Source organism: Sceloporus undulatus, chromosome 6 (genome assembly GCF_019175285.1).
Source record: "Sceloporus undulatus isolate JIND9_A2432 ecotype Alabama chromosome 6, SceUnd_v1.1, whole genome shotgun sequence".
Classification (NCBI taxonomy): domain Eukaryota; kingdom Metazoa; phylum Chordata; class Lepidosauria; order Squamata; family Phrynosomatidae; genus Sceloporus; species Sceloporus undulatus.
Window position 1 is genome coordinate 100,779,720 of NC_056527.1, and position 22,166 is coordinate 100,801,885.

The 22,166-nt window shown below is 40.5% G+C and overlaps 3 protein-coding genes across 3 annotated transcripts in view; all 3 read right to left on the reverse strand.

Annotated features, from left to right (window-relative positions):
- Nucleotides 1–5,940: 5,940 nt before the first annotated feature.
- LOC121933739 (olfactory receptor 14A16-like) lies at nucleotides 5,941–6,894 on the reverse strand. The gene has a single exon (XM_042473729.1). The coding sequence runs from the start codon at nucleotides 6,892–6,894 to the stop codon at nucleotides 5,941–5,943; it is 954 nt and encodes a 317-aa protein (XP_042329663.1).
- Nucleotides 6,895–14,738: 7,844 nt separating this feature from the next.
- Nucleotides 14,739–15,683, reverse strand: LOC121933740 (olfactory receptor 14A16-like). The gene has a single exon (XM_042473730.1). It carries the CDS (start codon nucleotides 15,675–15,677, stop codon nucleotides 14,739–14,741), a length of 939 nt encoding a protein of 312 aa, XP_042329664.1. The 5' UTR covers nucleotides 15,678–15,683.
- A 1-nt stretch (nucleotide 15,684) lies between these two features.
- LOC121933741 (olfactory receptor 14A16-like) overlaps nucleotides 15,685–22,166 on the reverse strand; it is a 21,459-nt gene continuing 14,977 nt past the window's right edge. Inside the window, exon 3 of the mRNA XM_042473731.1 lies at nucleotides 15,685–15,702. Coding sequence (XP_042329665.1) covers nucleotides 15,685–15,702 — 18 coding nt within the window. The remainder of the gene's footprint in view (nucleotides 15,703–22,166) is intronic.

The following is a 22,166-nucleotide window of genomic DNA, read 5'->3' on the forward strand; positions in this document are numbered from 1 at the left end:
AGTAAGGTTGCTCATGTTGTCTTTAGCCCTTGCAAACTACCTGTAGATGGAAGAAGATGAGAAGACTTTATTAATATACGGTTTATCTGCTAATAAATTTTGAATTTCCTTGAATTAACAATGAATGTTGTTCCCTCCTCTTTTTCTGTATCGTTATAGACAAACAATTGCAACTGACTGTTTTGTCCAAGGTATCATAATACGAATTCATTAATATTAGTATTAATATTAATACCTTAGTCTTACAACCAAGAGTCATCCAACAGTAAAGGAAGTAAAGATAACAGAACACATATTCATAACAAAACATAAGCCTCAAAGAGACAGACCAAAAGGGCTGCTGTTGGGCTAATCTGAGGGCAGGGCATGCACATGATGCATGCCTCTTGATCGCTCAGAGGTCATCTGAACACAGCCCAAAATTAGCCACAAAAGGAGTGGTTTTTTACCACTCCTTTTCGCAGCCCATTCAGAACCATGGCAATGGGGTCCCTCAGGACTATGGTGTCTGGTTGTCATGCTCCCGCAGTGGTCCCAGGGCATTCAGAGCAGGAGCGCTATCTGGCCACATTCTCTGCCCCATCTGCTTCGCCTCATAATCATTTATTTCAGTCAGTCAGCATTGGCTTGAATCCTGTCAGTTAGTTCCAATTAGAGTAGACTCATTCAGTGAAGTTGAATTGTAAATCAATACATAGGTAAATCCCTTTGACTCAACTTTGGATATGACTAGCAACAGATTTCAGACCAATGTCTATAATTAAGGAATAAAAACCCAGAAACCCAAAAGCAAAGATAACATTGACAGGAACAGATTTCCCAGGAAAATGAAATCACCTTCCAAAGTTTAGAAGTATACACATATTTCAAAATATCATCCATAAAACTCTACTGGAAACAAAGTGTAATATAAATATTAGAACTAAAACATTAAAATCCTGGGGTCAGGTTATATTTCTGATATCCAAGTAAGAAAATATGGTCAAGAATCTAGCTCAGCTACCTAGTTAAGGACACTTTTCTTACCTAGTAGTGTCTCCTGACTCAGTCCTGACTTATCAGGCATTGACCACTGGAAGAGCACAACAGACTGCTATTTCCACCACTGTGCCACAAACCATCTTTGGTGTGACCATCAGAAGCAGGGTGCCTTTCACAATTTCTCCTTGCATGGGAAATAGCTGGCAAGATGAGTGGAAACAGCAGTCTGCTGGAGAACACTTGTCCATTGCTCACAATGTTGTTCCAAGAGGAACTGTTTTATAAATAAAGAGGGAGATTTGTGGTGGGAAGAGAGCTGGTAGGAAAGGAAAAAATAAAAAATATAGCCACAACCCCACAAAATCAACAAAACATATCAAAACAGCTTGAAAGAAACATGTGCACTGTTTGAGTCAGCTTACCCTTCAGCTTCCATGTGGACAACAGTATGTGAGTCCATTCATCATCTCATCCCAACTCTTCATAATTGTCAAAGGATGTGCTGTTGTCTTTTGGTCTACACTGGGTATTAGGAACACATCATACATAAAAGTAACAGAGAATGCGTCTCCAGCTGCAAATAACTGCCTCATGCCTGATTAGGAGACTTATTTAAAGTGTTTCTAGTTTCTGGAGATCTTACTCCCTGGAGTGCAGCATATTTTATCAGAAAACATAATTGGACCTTGACTTTTCCTTGTTCTTGGCACCTCTTCTCTAAGCATTGTTAGCAGAAAGTCAGCAAATGGCATGCTGTCCTTATTTACATTATTTGTACTCTCAGGGGGAAATGAATACACTCATCATTTTACTCCTTACACTGGGAACCCGTTCAAAAACTGGGCAGTTTTTGAAGTAGTTCTCAGAGGAAGAGAAAGTGCCCCTCTCCAACTCACCTTTTTCCTATCCTCTCAGTGCAATCAGGAAGTGGACAGTGAAAAGATAGTGATGCAACTGAGGACTGTTGCAACATTTTATTTGTTGCTATTGTTTTTGTTGTTCATTTCTGACAGATGTAAACTCTAAGACACACGTATCACTGGATTGTCTTGGCAATATTTTTTCAGAGTGAGTTTGTCATCACCTTCCTATGAGGCTGAGAGAGTTAAACTTGTCCATGGTCACACAATGGGGATTCAAAGTCTAGTCTCCCAGTGTCCTAGTCCAGCAATCAAACTACTACACCATGTATGTGTGTGTTGTGTGTCTTCAGATCATTTCTTTGGGAAATTGTTTTTAGTCTAGTCCTATAATATTCTAGTACATAATATTCTAGTAGAATCTCCAACAGTCCCTATGTAGCATCTAAACTAGAGGCTCCATAGGGATTGTGACTATACAACAGGAATGAGTGAATGACCCTAAGTTATGCATTTGTAACTGCCATAAAGGATTCCAGCCTTTCTCTCTAAAAATGGAAAAGTTTATTGTCCTCTGCGCACCGGAAACAAAATGTTTAAGGTAGAAATCACTGCAGCAAGCAAAGGGCTAAACATTCATATGCACCGTATGTTTTTTGGTAGCAGCAGTCCCTTAAACTGGAGAGATGTTACACTAAAAACAATGGGAGCGGAGAATGTCATATAACTACATGCAAATATGTGCACTTTGTCTGTGATTCATAATAAATATATCCTTTTTTTGACACTGCATGTTGAACAAGGTGAAAAATTGCTCAGGATTGATATTTAAAAATTAGTGTTTAATTACCATCCACTCATTCACAATTTATTGAGGTGAAGCACATATGACAGTGTTATTACAGTAAGTGTTTTGCCCATTAAGTCCCAGCCTCCAATCAATGATGTACAGCAGGCATGGGAAAATGGATGGACAGTGAATGATACCATGCAACCAACTTCCAGTTCTATAGACAGTGGAGGAGAAAGAATCAACACAGAGCTACCATTTTCTTTGAGAAACTCAATGCTTTAAAATGCTGGCTGGATGCAGGATTGTGGTAACAATAATCCTCAACTGTCCCCTGCTCTCCTCCTGGCCAATGTACAGTCATCAAAATGCTGGAGGGATAGGAGTAATTCTCTGTGCCCATTCAAAGACTTAAAGAGATGAAAAGGAGGTATTAGGAGAATCTTCATTAGGACTTCCAAACATTCACGAAGCCGCTTCCCATTATTTCATTCCAATTTTGAATCTTTAAATATCCTTTGTAGCTCTTTCTAAAGAGAAGAAAATCAATCAGAATTCTATGCATGGCATGTCCTCCAGGGCAGTGGCATCACTAGGGATGGTGTCACCCTATGAGGTAACTCAGGATGTCACACACACCCTTTCTCCCATATCGCACCATAGAGAATTCTTAGTAATGTTTTTTGTACTACTTTACTTATAAATCCTAATTCCCATATATATATATATATATATATATATATATATATATATATATCCTAATTCACATATATAGTTGTGACATAAAGAACTAGCAAAAATAGAAATTTTACTTTTAAAATACAATATCATACATACAGAATAAATGTTGTAACTTATACATAGTTTCATGTAGTTAAAGTGAAAATTTGATAAAATGTGATGTTTTTAAAGAAAATATGAAAAAAATTGAAATTGAAATATTAAATTTTAGTATTTTTAAAAAACTGTGCCATCTCCTTTCTCCTCCCACTGTGCCTAATCTCACTCATACCATCTCTTCAGACTTTTAAAGTTTTGCAGGCAAATACCACAGCCCATTCTGGCCAAAATGCATATGTTCCAGCAAAAGTGGTATCACTCCCCCCTTAGGGTTTCACCTGGTGCAGTCCCCCTACCCTTCATCAGAGGTCTTTCTGATGCCACTGCTCCAGGGGATGATTTGTTGGGCATATTTACATACACATTTAAAGGTAATATATGTTGTGTCATGATGCTGTCACGTCACAGTGCTGGGCAATGGTTGGAATGAGTATAAAGGCCCACTATGCTCTGACTTCACTCTGCATTGGGCCTTGTTGGTGGATACAAGTGGCCAAGGAAGCATACCCTCCAATATTTCACAACAAAAAACTGGGATATGTGTGGACAAGCAACATCAGAGTGTGGTCAAGATGACAAAAATTAGTAATGAGGATGAACAAACTGAGGCTACAAGAGTTTGGTTCTTCCTCGGTCTACTGGGAGGAGCAAGACACAATCTACTTCTCTCTTTTTCCCCATACCGAGTTGAGAGCAAATTACTTTTTCACTTTGAACTCCATTTGCAGCAGCTGAAATAAGCTGAAGGCAATGGGAATATGTAGACAGAGAAGAGAACAACTAGGACATTTTAAAAGCAGCTGAAAAATGGCAAAGGATTTATCAGAACTGTTTCAGCCAAACTGGGATAGTCCAATATGGTCTTAGATTAATGATTGTAGATTAATAGGGTAGAGTGCAGCTGTAAACTTAAAGCTGTTAGTGTTTCAGCAGCAAAGGTCAGGTTGATGGGGGAATGCAGAGCTACATGAGCAATTTCCATATATTGGCACAGAAACATAGGCGGGTTCCACACCGCCAAAAAGTACGTGCTCGGCACGTACTAGGGTTAGGAAGGGATGTCCTTTCCGGCCACCCCGCCCCTAGACGTGCCGGGCACGTACAAAATGGTGGTGCCCTATACACATGGGCACCGCTATTTTGATGTCACAGATGCTTAGCGTCCGCATGTCACAGCGCAGGAATGACGCCGCAAGCGCACCATTGGTGCCTTGCAGCATCATTTCCACGCCGCCAAAAGAACCTGCTTTTTTCGGGTTCTTTTTGCTGCACTGGGGAACCGCACGGTTTGTCTGCTGTGGTTCCCTGGCACAGCAATCACAGGCGCCGGCAGAGCGCCCTTTTTGGGCACTCTGTAAAGTGCCAAAGAGAGCATTAAAGGGCTACAATCCTGCTGCAAAGAGGCTAGGTGGTGGTGGATCAGGTGTGCAATGAGCATTTACTGACTTTATCTCCATTTCATTGTGCCCTGCTAAGGGTGAAGTCAGCATAGCCCTTATCAGAAGATCTTGTCACTCATACCTGTACAATGTAATCTCATGACATGTCACTGGGACAAGGGTCCAATTTCCGCCCTCCAACTCCCACCCATAGGCCACACTCCCATGACAGTGCTCTGAAATGCCTCTACCTTTGTTGAAATTCTCCCCAAAATGGCAACCGGGGGTCATGTTGCATCACTTTCAGACACCATTTTGAAAAGGTCTCCAGTGAATGTAGATGCATTTGGAGATGAAGAAATGTGTAATGGGGTTTTTGTGAGGGGTTTGGGTAATTTTGTACATCGGGTCTTTCTGCACATTTAGGGGAGCAGAGGAGCCTCCAAAAGAATTCTCAATTTTAACAAAGCATTAACAGCTGGGAACTTTAGGATTTGATTGATTCATTGATTGATTGATTGATTGAAATTTTATTTATATACCGCCGTTCCTATGATCACGGCGGTTTACAAAACAAAATGAAAAACGGAGTCCTCTGGGCCGCTCCTGCCCAGGCGAGCCGGCTTTATGGAGGCCGCTCTCACCGGCCCCTCCCCCTGGAGAAACGCCGCTCCGGCGGCAAGGAAGAGTCTCTCTGGGGTGGGGATACTGCTGGGATGGGGATTCAGAAACTAGGTAGACTTGGGGAGGATATTTATTTATTAGAAAAGACAGGTTACATCCATGAAACATCAATAATAGTCTTTTACACCTACATGAGGTTGTTACATAGACATGTTGATATCCAGATGAGAAGTACTTTTTCCCCTTCTCTCTTTCTTGCTTTATTGGAATATATTTGATAATGTTAATAAATTAAAAGGCTTCTCCTGTTTCAGTCTCTGCACCAAAGGAAAGAAAAATTTATGATTGTTAGGATGGTATCAGTTTGGGCCATGACCAGCAGACCTCTCTCTGTTCATATACTAAGAGAGCCAAAAGTTCAGCATGCACTTTGGAACAATTTGAATGCAACAGTATTTTCACAAAGCTAATTGTGAAGAAGTTTAATTCTGATTTTAGAAAAAAGCTCCAGATCTATTAGTTTCCGCAATGCAGCCTTCAGCTCTTTGTTTCTCATGCTATAGATAAATGGATTCAAGATGGGAGGGATTATGACATATGTCACAGCAAAAGCTAAATCCAGATCAGAAGAAGTATTACTGGGAGGTTTTCCATAGGCAAAAACTGCACTGAATATGAACACTGAGATAACTACAAGGTGGGGAAGACAAGTGGATAGGGCTTTCTTCTGTCCATGTACAGAGGGGATCCTGAGCACTGCAGCAAAGATCCGAACATATGTGATGATGATGAAGATAAAACCTCCTAGTGCTATCATACAACTTAGTATAAGAAGCCCACCTTCAACTAAAAAGGTTTTAGAGCAGGAGAGTTTTAATAACTGTGGGACTTCACAGAAAAACTGACTGACTACATTAGAACAGAAGGTGTTTGCAAAGGTGCCACCAGTGTGTATCATGGCATAGGAAAGACCAATAATCCACACAGTGGCTACCATCTGAAGGCAAGCTCCTTTATGCATAATTCTCTCATACTGGAGTGGGTTGTAAATTGCAACATATCGATCAAGGGCTATTATAATAAGGAGACAGAAATCAGATGATAAGCAGAAGAAATAACAGAAAACTTGAGCCACACATCCAGAAAAGGAAATTGACCTGTTATTTGTGAGGGACATAGCCATTGATTTCGGTATCGTAACTGAAATTGTTCCAATGTCCATCACAGCAAAATTTAAGACAAAGAAGAACATAGGAGTGTGTAGGTGGTGATCAAGGGTCACTGCAATGATGATGAGAAGATTTCCTGTTATTGCCATTAGGTACAAGGCTAGAAATACAAAGAAATATACAATCTGTAGTTCTCGGATATTTGAGAATTCCAGCAGCAGAAAAGTAGATATGAAAGTAAGATTGCTCATGTTATCGTTCATCATTCTGTACTACCTCTTGGGGAAAAAACGAGAACTGTTAATCTCCATGTATTAATTAACCAGTCCATTCAAGGCTGGTACATGCAATTTCATCTAAGAAGTCATAGTAGTGACCCTACTGGTATATCCCTACCTTTATTTCTTAGGATAAATAAGTACAGTGAGACCTTCCCTTACATGGGGGATCTGTCATCCCCCCCCCCGCATAAGCGTAATACTGTGTATGCTCAAGCCCCATTGAAAACATGCACATGCATCTGCAATTGCCTCTTCTGGCACGCAGCTTCAGTGTAAACTGAAAGATACTCATGACATGTTGTATGATTTCAATCGAAGGTCTGAAGGAATTCCCAAAACAATATTTTGCCCAAATGCAATTTGTGCTCTGAAATCTTCCTCAAATCCCCCTGTTAGCTTTGGAGACTTCCAGTGAGAAGATATGAATATTTGAAAATTATGCTTAGAATATTTTACTAATTCCAAATGTGCACAAAACAGTTCCTAGTTAATAAGGTGTTAATTTCAATTCTATTAGCCTGTCCAGACCCTGAGGTTGTCTGAAGAGGACCACTTTAAACCAATAATACGGGGGAAATTGTGATACAGTAAGCCCTCTGTATCCACAGATCTTTTGTCTATGGATTCAATCATCCACGATTTGAAAATATTACACAGAGAGATAGATAGAGAGAGAGAGAGAGACAGAAAAATACATATATTCCAATAAGTAAACCTTGATTTTGTCATTTTAAATAAGGGACACAATTTTACCATGCTATTGTATTTAAAGGGACTTAAGCATCCACAGATTTTGGTATCCACAGGGGTTTCTGGAACCAAACCCCAGCAGATATCAAGGGTGTCCACTGTAATTTATGTGTTGCTCTGAGATGGCATGATAGTACACTGCTCCCTCGGGTTACGAAATTAATTCGTTCCGCGGCCGCTTTCGTAACCCGAAAAGCCTTCGTAAGCCGAAATGCCATAGGCGCTAATGGGGAAAAGCCGCGTTTCGTGCGAAAAAGCGCCGAAAAGCACCAAAAAATTTTTTCGTAACGCGAAAAAACATTCGTAACCCGGAACAATTATTTCCAATGGGATTTTTTCGTATCCCGGAAATTTCGTAACCTGGGTATTTCGTATCCCGAGGTACCACTGTAATCCTATTCACCTATTCCAGCATTTATCCTTGAGATGAATAAGAGATAGTTTCACAGCATCTTGGAAAGGATTGCACCTCTGCAAACATTCCAAATGTAGAATCTGCTCTGGTAGCCAGATGAATCTGTTGGGGGAAAATATGAATTTTGGAAATGTGGGGTTTTGGAACTGTTCACAGGACAAACCCTATTTTCGAAACATGTTTAGCACCTTGGATAGCTCCTGTAAAGTTCAAATGAGCATTCTGACCAGACCATCTTCCCACTAACATCAAAGCCATTAGTCACTGCTCAGGACTGGGATTCTGCAAAGTTTGATAATCCTATTTGAAGGACTAAAATCAGTATTTGTAAAATTTGTAACAGACAACTTTTACTTTTTGATAAAAAAATTCTTAGTCTTTTAAAGACATTTTTTAAAAAAATCACCCACACAAACACACAGAGAAGCAATAAAGTTGTCCCCTGAAACAGGTTGGGAGAGACTCATTGTTCTTAACTAGTGAATTTTAGTTGACAAAGCCAACATTTTTGGATGAATTTTGGAGGCTCAGGGTTCAGGAGTATCAAGCCTAAGGATCCCAAGGACCACAGATGACCCAGTAACCAGTGGCGTAACAGGGACTATGTCTTGCTGATCATATGCTGACTGACTACTTGCAGATCCTGCACACAAGATAGCAAGGAGATACATAAGGTGAGGGCTTCTAAACCCACACTGAAAATACCTGTGGAAGGAATATGAGAACTAAAGGTTGGGTGCAGTTTGGGTCAAGGTCAGTAAGCCAGAGGCAGCTAGAAACTCCCACAACCTTACCACATCACTGGCCTCAAAGATTACCCATCCAGTGTGTCAGACTACTTTTCATTGACATCTATATCCTTATTCTCTTACAGAGTATATATGTGCACATACATGAAGCTTCTTTGAATTTGAATTTTGCAGTCAGTAACTATTGGTCTGTAATTCTCCCTCATAATTATTATTATTATTATTATTATTAACCTTTATTTATAAAGCGCTGTAAGTTTACACAGCGCTGTACATCAATTTTTTTTAGTCAGACGGTTCCCTGCCCTCAGGCTTACAATCTAAAAGACACGACACAAAAGGAGAAGGGAGTGGTGGTGGGGAATAGGATCAGGTCCAGCAGATCTTTTCCACCTCCGAGGCCTGGACCAAGGCAGATGGACTGGAGGAAGGGCTTGGCTTCTTGATGGATGGTTAGAAGGAGGCTTCCTGGGTCAGAGAGGGTCTCACCTCTGGGAATGCTTCTCTAAACAATATAGTCTTTAATTCAGTTTTGAAACTGGGCAGAGAAGTGATGAGGTGTGCATGTGGGGGAAGAAGGTTCCAGGAGTAAGGGGCAGCAAGCGAGAAGGGACAAATTCGGGAGGGGGCAGTGGTAGTCCTACATTGTGACAGGAGACCCTGACTACCAGAGCGGAGGGTGCGAGTAGGAATGTAAGGAGAAAGAAGGTCAGATAAGTAAGGAGGGGCCAACCCATGGAGGGCTTTGAAAGTCAGTAACAAAAGCTTGTACCGGATGCGAAAGGGGAAGGGGAGCCAATGAAGGGAGGATAAAAGAGGAGAAACATGGTCAAAGCGGCGAGCGGATGTGACAATACGGGCAATTTCATGCTTGAAAGCCTTATCTGTAGGACATCATCTGATCTACCAGCTGTGGTCAGACTGTGATTGTGCTATATAAAAAAAGAGGAAGAATGTGGGGCAGGCCTGGAAGGATAGTGTAATACTAGGCATTCCCACCAAATGTTCTTCCTATGAGATGTGGATATGTTCTATCAGAAATCCAAGCCATAGCTTTGTAGGATTTTTTAAAATCTTTTTTCTCACAGAAAAACTGCAGCACCATGAAGCAAAAAAGAGCAGGGGAGTGGCTGCTAAAAATATTTGACCCAAATTACAAATAATGTGTATTTAAAAAAAATACTGATATCTACTGAGGAGACAAATCACAAGTGGAACCACACCAGGCAGGCAGAAAAGTTTAATAATTTCTTTTTTGGGTCACATCAGAAACCACAGCTATGCCACTTTTCTTTGCACTTAAAAGGATTTTTTTTTTTTTTTTTGCTGAAAATGGAAGATTTCTTTCAGATGCAAACAGCAGCTACAGATGAGAAGTCTTTATTAATATACAGTTTATCTGCTAATAAGTTTTGAATTTCCTTGATTTAACAATAAATGCTGCTCCCTCCTCTTTTTCTGTATCATTTCTAGACAAACAATGGCAACTGACTGTTTCTTACCAGCTATCATGACAGTGGTTCAATAATATTAGTATTAATATTAATACCCTAGTCTTACAACCAAGAGGCATTCAGAGTAATAAAGAAAATTATGTAAACAGAACATATATTCATAACATAACATAATCCTCTAACAGACAGCCCAAAAGGGCTGCTATTAGGCCAATCGAGGGGCAGGGCATGCCTCTGGATTGTTCAGAGTTCAGCCGAACAAAACCCAAAATCAGCCACGAAAGGAGTGGCTTCTTACCGCTCCTTTTTGCAGACCATTCAGGACCATGACAGTGGGTTCCCTCAGGACCATGCTGTCTAGTTGTCATGGTCCTACAGTGGTCCAGGGGCGCTCAAGGCATGAGTGATATGTGGCCACTTTCTCTGCTCCATCTACTTTGCCTCATAATCATTTATTTCAATCGATCAACATTGGCTTGAATCTTGTTGGTTAGACCCAATTAGAGTAGACTCATTCAACATATTGTTGAATTGTAAATCAATACATACTGTAGGTAAATCCCATTAACTCAACTTTAGGTACGACTAGTAACAAATTTCAGACCAATATCTATAATTACAGAATAAAAACCCAGAAATCTAAAGGCAAAGAAATTATTGGTCAAGGACAGAATTCCCTGGAAAATGAGATCACCCTCCAAAGTTTAGAAGTATACACATATTTCAAAATATCATCCATAAACTCTACTGGAAACAAAGTGTAATATAAATATTTTTAAAACAATAAAATCCTGGTGTCAGGTTATATTTCTGATATCAAAGTAAGAAAGTATGGTCAAGAATCTAGATCAGCTACCTAGTTAAGGACACTTTACTTACTAGTAGTGTCTCCTGACTTTACTTACTAGTAGCGCCTCCTGACCCAGTCCTGACTTATCAGGCATTACCTACTGCAAGAGCACATCAACTGGCATTTCCACCTCTGTCCCCCAAAACATCATCAAAAGCAGGGTGCCTTTCACAATTTCTCCTTGCGTGGGAAGTAGTGGAAACACCAATCTGCTTTGCCTCTGTCTACAGACAAGAACATCTCACCAGTGCTCATAATGCCGTTCCAAGAGGAGCTGATTTACAAATAAGGAGGGAGATTTGTGTTGGGAAGAGTGCTGGTGGTAAAGGCAAAAATGAAAAATAATAACACACCTCCCAAAAATCAACGAAACATACCAAAGCACTTCAAAACAGTTTGAAAGAAACATTTGTACTGTATCAGTCAGCTTACCCTCCAGCTTCCATGTGAACAACAGTATATGAGTCCATTCATCACCTTATCCCAGCACTTCCTGTGTCATTATTGCCACAGGATGTGCTGTTGTCTTTTGGTCTGCACTGAGTATTGGGAACCCATCATAAGTAACAATAACAGAAAGTGAGTCTCCAGCTGCAAATAATTGCCTCATATCAGATTAGGGCGGGTTACAGACCGCCCATTTGGGGCGGGCTGTACCCGCCCCTTTCCCCGGTGTATTGGGGCCTTAGCTGCCAGAACAGCAGCCGCTGAGGCCCCGATCCACTGCTTTTCAGGCTGCGGGGAAGCGGCAAAACGCTGCTTCCCCGCAGCCTGAAAAGAGGTGTCCTTGGGGCTTCAAGCCCCAAGGATACCCCACGGCGGCGGGGAGAATGAGAAAGGGGCCGCTTGGCCTCTTTCTCCCTTGCTTCGCTGGGCACAGCCGTCTGAAGGCTGCGGCCAGCAACGCAAAGCGGCGCTGCAAACCAGGAAGGAGCTCTGAAACGGAGCTCCTTCCTGGTCCGCGCAAAGGGTGCACTAGGCACCCTGGAATGGAGCGAGGATGTCACATCCACACTGCCCTATATAGAGGCGGCGCGGCCGTGACGTCCTCATGGTGGCGGCCATCTGGATCGGCCACTGTCATTTTTTACGCGCAGAGCGCGTATTAGGGTTAGGGAGGTGTGGAAGCACCGCACCTCCCTAACCTTAGTACGCGCTCCACACGTACTTTAATGGCGGTGTGTAACCCGCCTCGGAGATTCATTTAAAGTCTTTCTAATTTCTTGAGATCTTACTCCCTAGAGTGCAGCATATTTCATCAGAAAATACAATTGGACTTCCTGTTTTCCTTGTTCTTGGTCCCTCTTGTCTAAGAGTTCTTAGTAGAAAGTCAGCAAATGGCATACAGTCCAAACTAGAGATGTCCTTATCACATTTTTTGTATTCCCAGGGCAAAATCAATACTTTCATCATTTTACTCCCTTCACTGAGAACATGTTCAAAAACTGGACCATTCTCCCATATGATTTTTAAAGATTTTTTTATTTATACTATTTATTTCCAGTCCTTCAATGAAACAAGTTCTGAGAGTATCTTGGAAATCCTTAATTTGACAATTCCTTGCCCACAACTTTACAATAAAAAAAGACACAAAACACAAGGAAAACGGGATGACAGTTGGATATGTGATAAAGTCCAGCAGATGCTCGCTTTTCTTCTCTACCTAGAGGCCAAAGCAAGGCGAGTTGTAATGGAGGGGGCTTCTTATCAGGTGCCGGAACCAAGTCATGATGGAGCTATGCCATACTGATGTGAGTGAACTTGATTGGTGCTATTTTGATCAGGAAATTACCAGCTTTGGCAACATCTCTGTTTCTAAATGACAATGGGCTAGAATTTTGTACAAACAAATAAATGGGCATAAGTGTTCAGTTTCTTTCTTTCTTTTCTTTTCTTTTCTTTCTTTCTTTCTTTCTTTACAGCCTTCCTTCCAATTCTATCAAAACATTTCACTAAATAGTAGGCAATGGAGTTCAATGATGTGAAATGAAACACTTGGGAGCAAATATTGGCTTTTCTCTGAGTGAGTATACAGAGAAGAAAAGCATCAGAGGGGGCCATCCTGTAGTATTTATCTGGATGTGTCTTGTATAATAGGAGAATCAGTATCTTCTATTAATATCTAAAGAAGACATTAGTTAGACTTTTATGCAATTGCAATTTTGCAGCTTCACTTGACCGGAGTCAATGTTAATACCATACCCCCATTACCTTGGAAGAGGGCAGGGTTTTCCTGTCATGGAAATAGGATAAAAAATCATTGGAGCTTGTTTTTGACAGTAATTTATAAATATTTCCAAATTTCTTCATATTCAGGCTGCAAAAAACTTTATATTAAAAAATGTGGAAGGAATCAGAAATTACAAATTCATCTACCTGGGGCCAAAGTTTGAGTCTTACCCATCTGGCTTTTAAACCCTTTATATTCAACTATGGTCCAAAACACACTGCAGAAATAATCCACTCTGAGACAACTTTAACTGCCCTGGCTCAATGCTAGGGAATTCTGGGAGCTGTTGTGTTGTGAGATATTTAACCCCTGTCAGATTGCAGTGCAGCTTTGGCACAGTTTCTGCCCTCTTGAGATGCATGTGTCATTTAAACAGCAAACCTCCAAAGTGACCCAAAGCAGCTTTATTTTGGCCTGTCTCTTTGGTCCCTAAGACATTGACATCAATTGAGTTATGAAGTTTCACAACTATGGAATAAGGATTCTATGGAATAAGGATGTTGCACCATTACTTGGATAATCCTGATGAAGCCTGATCTAGAAACTGTAACCTAGAATTATATAAATTGCATATAGATTTTGCCATGGATTTGTAAACGTCCCAATATGATTCTTCTCTCACATAATTATTTACTTATTTATTTATTTTATCAATAACATTTATATCCAGCCCTTCAGCCAAACAGGCTCCAAGAGAAGCTTAGAAATTGTTAATCTGACCATTCCCTGCCCTCAGGTTTACAATCTAAAAAGACACAAAATAGTAAGAAAAGAGAATGACAATGGTTGGGGGGGAGGGGGCAAGATTAAATCCAGCAGATGTCAGCTGCTCTTCTCTTTCCATAGACCAGAAAAAGGCCAGTTGCAATGGAAGGAGGACTTATCACAAGGTGCTGGAACCAAGTGAGGATGGTGCTCTGCCAGGCCAGTGTGGATGAACATGATGGATGCTATTTCTCCATTAGGCGGGGAGAGAGAGAGAGAGAGAGAGAGAGAGAGCGAGAGAGAGAGAACATGAAAAGAAAAATGGTACAGGGAAAATAATAGATAGTTCAGAAAATAATCTGTGTGACAGAATTAATGTATGTTGATTAATTGTTTATTATTGTGGTGTTCCTTTAGGTCAATTCTGATTTATAGCAACCCTAAGGTTTTGAGAGCCAGTGGGGTTTTCTGCGATTGAGAGTATATGGAGTTTTATCACATTACTTACCTTCCACCATGTTCCCATTGCCCCAGCGTCATCAATCTGCGACGGGAGCCTCCTGGTGGGATTGCAGATGGCACTATTAAAGGGGAACGCTTCCGTTTTTGTCATGGAAGCATTCTTGTAATTGTTTAAAAAACAACCCTTTTTAATAACAGATCAAAATATCCTTTTGGAAATAATTGTGAAGTCCAACAGTTTCCACAGAGCACTCTTGATCTCTTTGTTTCTCATGCTATAGATGAACGGATTCAGCATGGGAGGAATTATACTATATACCACAGCAAAGGCTACATCCAGAGTAGAAGAAGAACCAGTGGGAGTTTTTGCATAAGCAAAGAGACTACTGAATATCAATAAAGAGACAACAGTGAGGTGGGGAAGACAAGTAGAGAAGGCTTTTTTCTGGCCATGAACAGAAGGAATTCTAAGCACTGTAGTAAAGATATGGCCATATGTTACAGTAATAAAGATAAAACATCCCACTGCTATACCAAAGCCTGTGACAAGAAGCCCAACTTCCACTAGATTAATGTGAGAGCAAGAGAGTTTTATTAACTGTGAGAGATCACAAAAAAACTGGTTGACAATATTAGAACAGAAGGTGATGGCAAACGTGCCACTAGTATGTATGGTGGCATACAAAAGACTGGCCATGCACCCAATGGCTACCATCTGAAGACAGGCTCCCTTGTGCATAATTCTCTCATACTGAAGTGGGTTGCAAATTGCAACATAGCGATCATGTGCCATTATAGTTAGCACAACTAGATCCAATGATGCAAACAATAAATAAAAGAAAACTTGAGCAACACACCCAGAATAAGAAATGGAAATATCATTCGTGAGAGACATAGCCATGGATTTTGGTACTATTACTGAAATTATTCCAAGGTCAATCATGGCCAGATTGAATAAGAAGAAGTACATAGGGGTATGCAGGCGGTGGTCAAGGGCAACTGCAATGATGATGAGAAGATTCCCTGTCACTGCCATCAGGTACATTGCGAGGAACACAAAGAACTGAAGGAACTGCAGCTCTCGAACATCTGAGAACTGGAGCAGCAGAAAAGTGGACCCAGAAGTAAAATTGCTCATGTTGTCTTTAGTCCTTGCAAACTACCTGTAAAATGAAGAAGTTGAGAAGTCTTGATAATGAATTTTGCAAGGATCCCCTGTTATTTAACCATAAGTGCTGCCTCCCTCCTCTTTTTCTGAAATCATTTCAGGACAAACAATTACAATTAATTGTTTCTTCAAAAATGTTGTGACATGAGCTCATTAATATCCATATTCATAATCAAACCCTAGTCTTACAACCAAGAGACATACAGAGCACTAAAGAAAATAATGAAAACAGAATACATATTCATAGCATAACATAGTATCAGTCAATCAATGTTGGTTTAAATCCTGTTGGTTAATCCCAGTTAGAGGAGACCCATTCAATGAGTTGTTGAATCATCAAACAACACATAGGTAAGTCCCATTGATTCAAGTTTAGGTAGGGCTAGCAATAGAATTCAGGCCAATATCTATTATTAAGGAATAATAGGAATAATTAAGGAATCCAAAACTAAAGGCAACACTGGTCCAGGCACAAGTTGTAAGGAAAATGAGATCACCCTCCACAGTGAAGAAGTATATATATTATCCAAAACATCAACCATAAAACTCTACTAGAAACATAATCTAATACAGTGGTACCCCGGGATACGAAATACCCACGTTACGAAATTTCCGGGATACGAAAAAATACCTATAGGACTAATGTTCGGTTTACGAAGGTTTTTTCGGGTTACAAAAAAAATTTTGGTGCTTTTCGGCGCTATTTCACACGAAATCGCGGCTTTTCCCCATTAGCGCCTATGGCATTCTGCTTGCAGGCTTTTCGGGTTACGAAAGCGGCGGCGGACGAATTAATTTCGTAACCCGAAGGAACTGTATAAGCATTCTTAAGCCATTAAGATTCTGGGGTCAGGTTAAATTTCTGAAATCCAAGTGAGAAGATATGGTCAAGATTCTACATCAGCGATTTAGGGGTTTTCCACATGGACCAAATGGCCCAAGTCCCCTTGGCTTGATGTCACCAAGTTTAGATGACGCAGGCCAAAAACCCCATGATGAGATCAGCTCAATCCCCCCAGTACAGACATGTATCCATAGGGTGACTAACCTGGGAGAACATCAAGGGAAAGATAGCATATGCTCAGACCATGCTATCTTTGCCTAGCATGTGCTCAGGCCCTAAGTTAAAGACACTTGACAAAGGGCCAAAACAGATGGTCATAAAAGGGCACTTCAATGTCACCCCTTGGAGCATTGGATAGGTGCCATGGCAACTGCACACTGTGGCCCTGATCTGCCATTTTTCTGCCCCCCCCCCCAAAAAAAAAGCCGCAAAATGCCATTCCTTTTGGGGTGGAGAAAAGGCACCCTTTCGACTACGGCTGCTGTTTTGGGACATTTCTGTGGCATGGTGTGTGTAAACACCACTCCACAGAAACTCTGTAACCCCATCTACTGTGTGGTCAGTGGAGTGGTGTAACACTAGCTTGGAAGAAGCATCGGGTCATTCACTGTGCATACACCATGGCCTCATGCCACTCCGAAGCCAGCATTTTTTGCCAGTCTGTTTTGGCTCTTAGTTAAGGACATATATAATCTGCCCCATGCAAATAGATAATCTGGGGGACATTTACTTCAACTAGCCAGGACTAGGCTTGCAATTGTTACCTAAAGGATCTTTTTGTCAGCCCCCTCTAGACTGTAGAATGACCTGGCAGGAGAGATTTGACAGCTAAACATACTATCTGAATTTAAAATAGTATTAAAGTCTTATCTCTTCTGGCAAGCCTATCCAATCAATTTTAAACTCTTAATTTTAAATTGGGATATTTTAATTTTCTCCTAGATAATTTTAATGTGTCCTATGTTTAAATGTTTTAGCTTAACATGTTTAAATAGTTTTATGTGTTTTAATCTATGTTGTACCCTGTCGTCGTCATCATCATCATCATCATCCTGAATGTGTAATTCTACATTATGAATTCATAACTGCAGTCACAAGCTCTAGCCTAAGATTTTGCTTATTATAAACAAATCAGCAATATGAGAACCAAACACACACTAGGAAAGATATTCCATAATCAGGATCATACCCTTGAGAAAGACCTATCTTGCATTACCACATCACAAGCTGCCATAAGAGTGAGAGATTCACTGCTCAGAGGAATGGACCAGTTAGCAAGGTGAAACAACCAAGGAGAAAATAAAATTTTATCTCTGCAGAGAAAGGGTACACATTCTAATGAAAGTTGCAAATGAGAATGTAATCCAGAGACCACCTTATTTACAATTCCTATAGTTCATTTTACACATAGACACTTAGGAGAACATTAACAATCAGTTCCAAAATGTTACATTTTTACATCTATAAACTAAGCATTCACTATATATTCCCAGGCTGTTCCAGAGACTTCGTTGCTCTAGGCTTTTATCAGAGAAAATAGTAATGTGTTATTCAATCAACAGAAAAGTTACTATGACTTAGTCCTTTACACAAATCCTTCACACAATTCTTCCAAAAAATTCTGAAATGTGTGTGTGGGGGGGGGGGGCACTTGCAGCTTTTAGCTTTTTTCTCTCGATAGTGCACTGTCGTCATGGCCCATATCAGAATTTGCCATTTCCAATAGTTTCTGTAGTCAAGATTAAATCTATTGATAACATAGTGTTAAATGCACATAGCAAGTGCATGGAGATCAGATTACAATCACCAGTACTATTCATGATATCTGAAGATGTTCAGAACAGGAGCATGCATGCATACAATGGCATACACAGAAATTTAATCCAGTCAGTAACCTCTTACATCAGAATGTCTCACTGCAAAGGGAGCAAGAGATGGGGCCTCTAGGTAAATACCAGATCACACTTGTTTAGGCAGGCTTGTCTCTTTGACATACTCATGAAGACATACCTGTTCCTGATGCCCATTAAACATATATACTATAGATATTTAGGGGGTGAAGAATGCCTTCTGACTTCTCATTCAGCAAAGTGTCTCTTCAAAGGTAAATAGTTGAACTTAGGAGTATAGTGACTAGATCGAGAGAAGTAATTATAGCACTCTGTTCTGCTTTGGTCAAACCTCACCGGGAATATTGTGTCCAGTTCTGGGTACCACAATTGAAGAAGGATCTTGCCAAGTTGGAGCATGTCCAGAGGAGTGTAACCAAAATGATGAAGGATCTAGATACCATGTTCTATGAAAGTGGCTTAGGAAGCTGGTATGTTTAGCCTGAAGAAAAGAAGGTTAAGGGGTGACATGATAACCATGCTTAAATATTTAAAGAGATGTCATATTAAGATGGAACAAGCTTGCTTTCTGCTGCTTCAGAGACTAGGACATACAGGAATGGCTTCAAGCTACAAGGAAAAGAAATTCCACCTAAATATTAGGAAGAACTTCCTGTCAGTAAAAGCTGTTCGATTGTTGAATACACTGCCTTAGACGGTGGTGGCATATCCTTCTTTGGAGATTTTTAAGCAGAGGCTGGATGGCCACCTGTCAGGAGTATTTTAATTGTGTATTCCTGCATGGCACTGGGGTTGGACTGGATGTTCCTTGTTGTCTCTTCCAACTCTATGATTCTATTATTCTATGAATTTATAATTCTGGAATTTTCAAAAATTAATAACTAACATTCTTTTTTTTTAAAAAAAGGAAGTAAGGGCAAGATATTACATTGTCCTTGTACAGTGTAAATCTACACACATGCAGTTACATGGTCATTGTGCTACACTTCTCTTTTGCCAAACACAGGCACTGTGCGACTGATTTTGTATATGTCAATGGGCTTGCGATTCCATTCTGTAATATGGAATTCACAGTGGCTGTTTCTTCGATCTCAGTCAAGAAAGTGGTACACTGACGGCTCTGGCGAATAGTTACACAGCATCCCAAGATGTATGTCTACACATGAAATGTTTACAGTTATGGAAATTCACTAAAACAAGTAGGAATTTAATGGTTCTCCAGTGCCCCATTGAATACATCCTATTGCACCACATTTAGAAAAGTATAACTACACATGTTAGGGAACTTTTCCAGCTTAACTCTTGAGCAAGAGGTTGCTGTTGTTCTTTTCTCAGAATGGTACAAGATACTGAACTACGCCATAAAATGAGTATAGGTAGTTAGACCACGAACATCTTGCTGGTATAAATTGACTAAAATTGTTACAACTGCATGAGAAAAAAATGGAATACTTGCATGTAAATTGTTATTTGTAAACAGCTACTTCTGAGCTCTGTTATGCTGTAATGGTTATTTCATTCAACGGAAGACCTAGTGGCAGAAAGACTTCTTAAAGCAGAATGCACTTGTGGTGGGGAGAGAGCTGACAGGGAAGGGAAAATTGAGAAATAATTCTGCAATCCACCAAAAGTCAAAACTTATTTAAACATCCAAAAACAATTTAAAATAAAAATTTCTACTGTAAAGTTCAGCTTACCCTTCAGCTTCCATGTGGACATTACATAACCATTGTATGAGAGTCCATTTGTCATCTAATGTCTTCCTATCATATTTCTCATTAAATGTGTTGTCTTTTTATCTACATTAAGCATTAGGAACACATTATAGTAACAATAACAGAGATTGACTCTCCAGCTGCAAATAATTGTCTCATCCTTGGGAAGGGGAGTCACTTAAAGCCTTTCTGGTTTCTTGGGATCTTACACCCTTGAGTGCAACATACCTGATCAGAAAACACAACTGGAACTTTTCCATGTTCTTTGTCTCACTTCTCTAAGCTTCTTCACCAGACAATTAGCACTAACTAAGAATGTCTATATTTAAATTATTCATACTCTCAGAGGAAAATCAATAATTTTCATCAATTTTCTTCTTGCTCTAGGAACAAGTTCAAAAACTGGACAGGTTTTTCTTTTTTCTTTTATAGGTTTTTGTTGGTTTTTTGTTTTTGTTTTTTGTTTGTTTTTTGGTTTCTAGACAGTGTTTGAAGTCATTCTCACAGGAGAGAGGTGACTCACTTTTTTCCTACCCTCCCAATACTGCCCTGTAATGAACAGGGACAAGGTGAGGGTACAACTGAAGATTGTTGCTTATTAGCAGCTGCACATGCTGCTGCTGCTGCTGTTGCTGTTAATGTTGGGTACCTTCAAATCATTTCTGACTTATATCAACCCTGAGGCAAACCTATCACTAGGTTTTCTTGACACAATTTGATCAAGATGAGGGGTTGTCATCGCCTTCCTCTGAAGCCGAGAGGGTGAAATTTCTCACAATGGGGATTCAAAGCCTGGTCTTCCAGAATCCTAGCCCAACACTCAAGCTACTACACCATGCTGACATTCATATATTTTGAGTGTTGGCACACAATAATGACAACATCCTCTGGGACCTCTGGAGGTCCTGGTTTAATGCCTGCATTATTGTGTGTTAGTTCTCACAACACAGTGTGAAATAATCCTCATCTGCACTTTCCTCCTCCTGGGTACAGGTATATAGTGGCCGGGGGAGATCAGGGACAGCCAAGAATGCACTTTTTGGGGGGAGTATGCAAATCACTCATGTATTCCCAGGCTCACACAGTGTGTGTGTGCGTGTGTGTGCATGTGTGTGTGTGTGTGTGTGTGTGTGTATACACCCACTTTTTCCAGGCAAGCATTCTCTGAAGATGCCAGCCACAGATGCTAGCGAAACATCAGGAAGAAAATCTTCTAGAAGATGGCCACCTAGCCCGAAAAACCCACAAAAAACTATGGAAGCTGGCCATGAAAGCCTTCAACTGACTGATTATATTAGATCAGAAAGTATTAGGAAAGGTACCACCAGTGTGTAGAATGGCATAAGAAAGACCAATAATCCACACAGTGGCTACCATCTGAAGGCAAGCTCCTTTATGCATAACTCTGCCATACTGGAGTGGGTTGCAAATTGCAACATAGCGATCAAGGGCCATTATAAGTTCCTCCTAATGTTGACCCTGAATCTCTTTTCCTGTAGCTTGCATCCTTTGTTCTGGGTGCTGTTTCCTGGAGCAGCAGAAAACAAGCTTGCTCTCTCCATAACATGACATCCCTTCAAATATTTAATCAGGGCTATCATATCACTTCTTAACCTTCTCTTTTCCAGGCTAAACATCCCCAGCTCCCTAAGCTGTATCTCATAGGGCATATTTTCCAGACACTGCACCATTTTAGTTACCCTCATTTGGACACACTCCAGTTTCTCAAAATAAAAGAGTTAAACTTGTCCAAGATCACACAGTGGTGATTCAAAGTGTAGTTTCCCAGTGTCCTAGTGCAGCACTCAAACTACTGCACCATGTATGTGTGTGTTGTGCGTATTCAAGTCATTTCTGTCTTATGGCAACCCTAACGTGAACCTATTATGGGTTTTTTTTTCCAGCAAGATTTGATCAGGGGAGGTTTGCTTTTGACTTCCCCTGATTGCTGAGATCATATAACTTGCCCAAGGATATCCAGTGGGTTTCATATCTGAGCGGGAATCAAACCCTTGTATCCAGAGTCAGGGTCCAATGCTCCAACCACTAA

Bases quoted from the DNA above. Each gene is read 5' to 3' on its own strand.
- LOC121933739 (XM_042473729.1), bottom strand. From the start codon at position 6,894: ATGAGCAATCTTACTTTCATATCTACTTTTCTGCTGCTGGAATTCTCA.
- LOC121933740 (XM_042473730.1), bottom strand. From the start codon at position 15,677: ATGAGCAATTTTACTTCTGGGTCCACTTTTCTGCTGCTCCAGTTCTCA.